We start from the raw sequence: 897 nt of genomic DNA, 5'->3' as shown, positions 1-897 counted from the left end.
CCACCAGTTCCCAGCAGCTCCACCAGTTCCCAACACCTTCACCAGTTTCCAACACCTCCACCAGTTTCCAACACCTCCACCAGTTCCCAGCAGCTCCACCAGTTCCCAACCAGTTCCCACCCAGTTCCCACCCAGTTCCCAACCCCTCCCCCAGCCCCATTTTTGGGACAGTCACCCCGGGAGGCCTTGGGGACGATCCCTCCCCTGGGAGTGCCCTCGACCCTCTCCCAGTTGCTCCCAGTCGCTCCCAGTTGCTCCCAGCCCGCCCCACCTTGCAGATGTGATCCCTGAGGATGGGCTGGTACTGGGAGCCGCGGATCTGCCGCTGGAACCAGGACTGGGGCTCCCCGTTGTAGGAGATCTCCAGGGCCGAGGCCCCGTTCCGGATCTCCGGCAGGTCCGACATCGTGTCCCGCACCGTGATGGTGCGGAAAGGCCCGGAATACGTCCTGGGGGAGGGATTGGGGGGGGCCGTGAGCCACCGGGACCTCCCATCCCCGACCCAGTGGTGGCCCCGGGGCCTCACCTGGTGATGTTGCTGACGAACTTCTTGTCGTCCACGACGACGCTGAGCTGACACGCCCGCGGCGCGAACACGTGCAGCGGCTCCGGGAACATCGGCAGCTTCTCCCCCGGAGCCGCCGCCAGCACAATGGCCCGGCGCCGGGTCTGGGCCACCCCGTACTGCCCGGCCTGGGGGGGACACCGGGCACCTCCTCAGGGCACCGGGGGGTGACCTCGGAGAGGTGGGAACGGGGGAGCACAGGGGGCAAGGGGTGCTTTGGAACGGGAAGGGACAATTCCCAAGGGAAATGGGGAGTCCTTGGAGAGCTGGGAATGGCCCTGGGTCACCCCAGGGGTCAAAGGGTTCTTTGGAACGGGAAGGGACAATTCCTG

General features: G+C 66.3%; 1 protein-coding gene across 1 annotated transcript; it reads right to left on the bottom strand.

The window, feature by feature from the left end:
- Positions 1–221: 221 nt before the first annotated feature.
- LOC113962649 (DNA (cytosine-5)-methyltransferase 1-like) lies at positions 222–693 on the bottom strand (the record flags this gene model as incomplete). Its single annotated transcript, XM_027673405.1, has 2 exons — positions 222–449; positions 527–693. Coding segments are annotated over 2 exons (395 nt in total), but the record flags the coding sequence as incomplete, so codon positions are not given.
- Between the last annotated feature and the right edge of the window lie 204 nt (positions 694–897).

This window comes from Neopelma chrysocephalum, unplaced genomic scaffold, assembly GCF_003984885.1.
Source record: "Neopelma chrysocephalum unplaced genomic scaffold, ASM398488v2 Primary Assembly neopelma1_184099, whole genome shotgun sequence".
In the NCBI taxonomy this organism is placed as follows: Eukaryota; Metazoa; Chordata; class Aves; order Passeriformes; family Pipridae; genus Neopelma; species Neopelma chrysocephalum.
The sequence above is the reverse complement of the archived record's forward strand: the minus strand, read 5'-3'. Positions and strand labels throughout refer to the sequence as shown.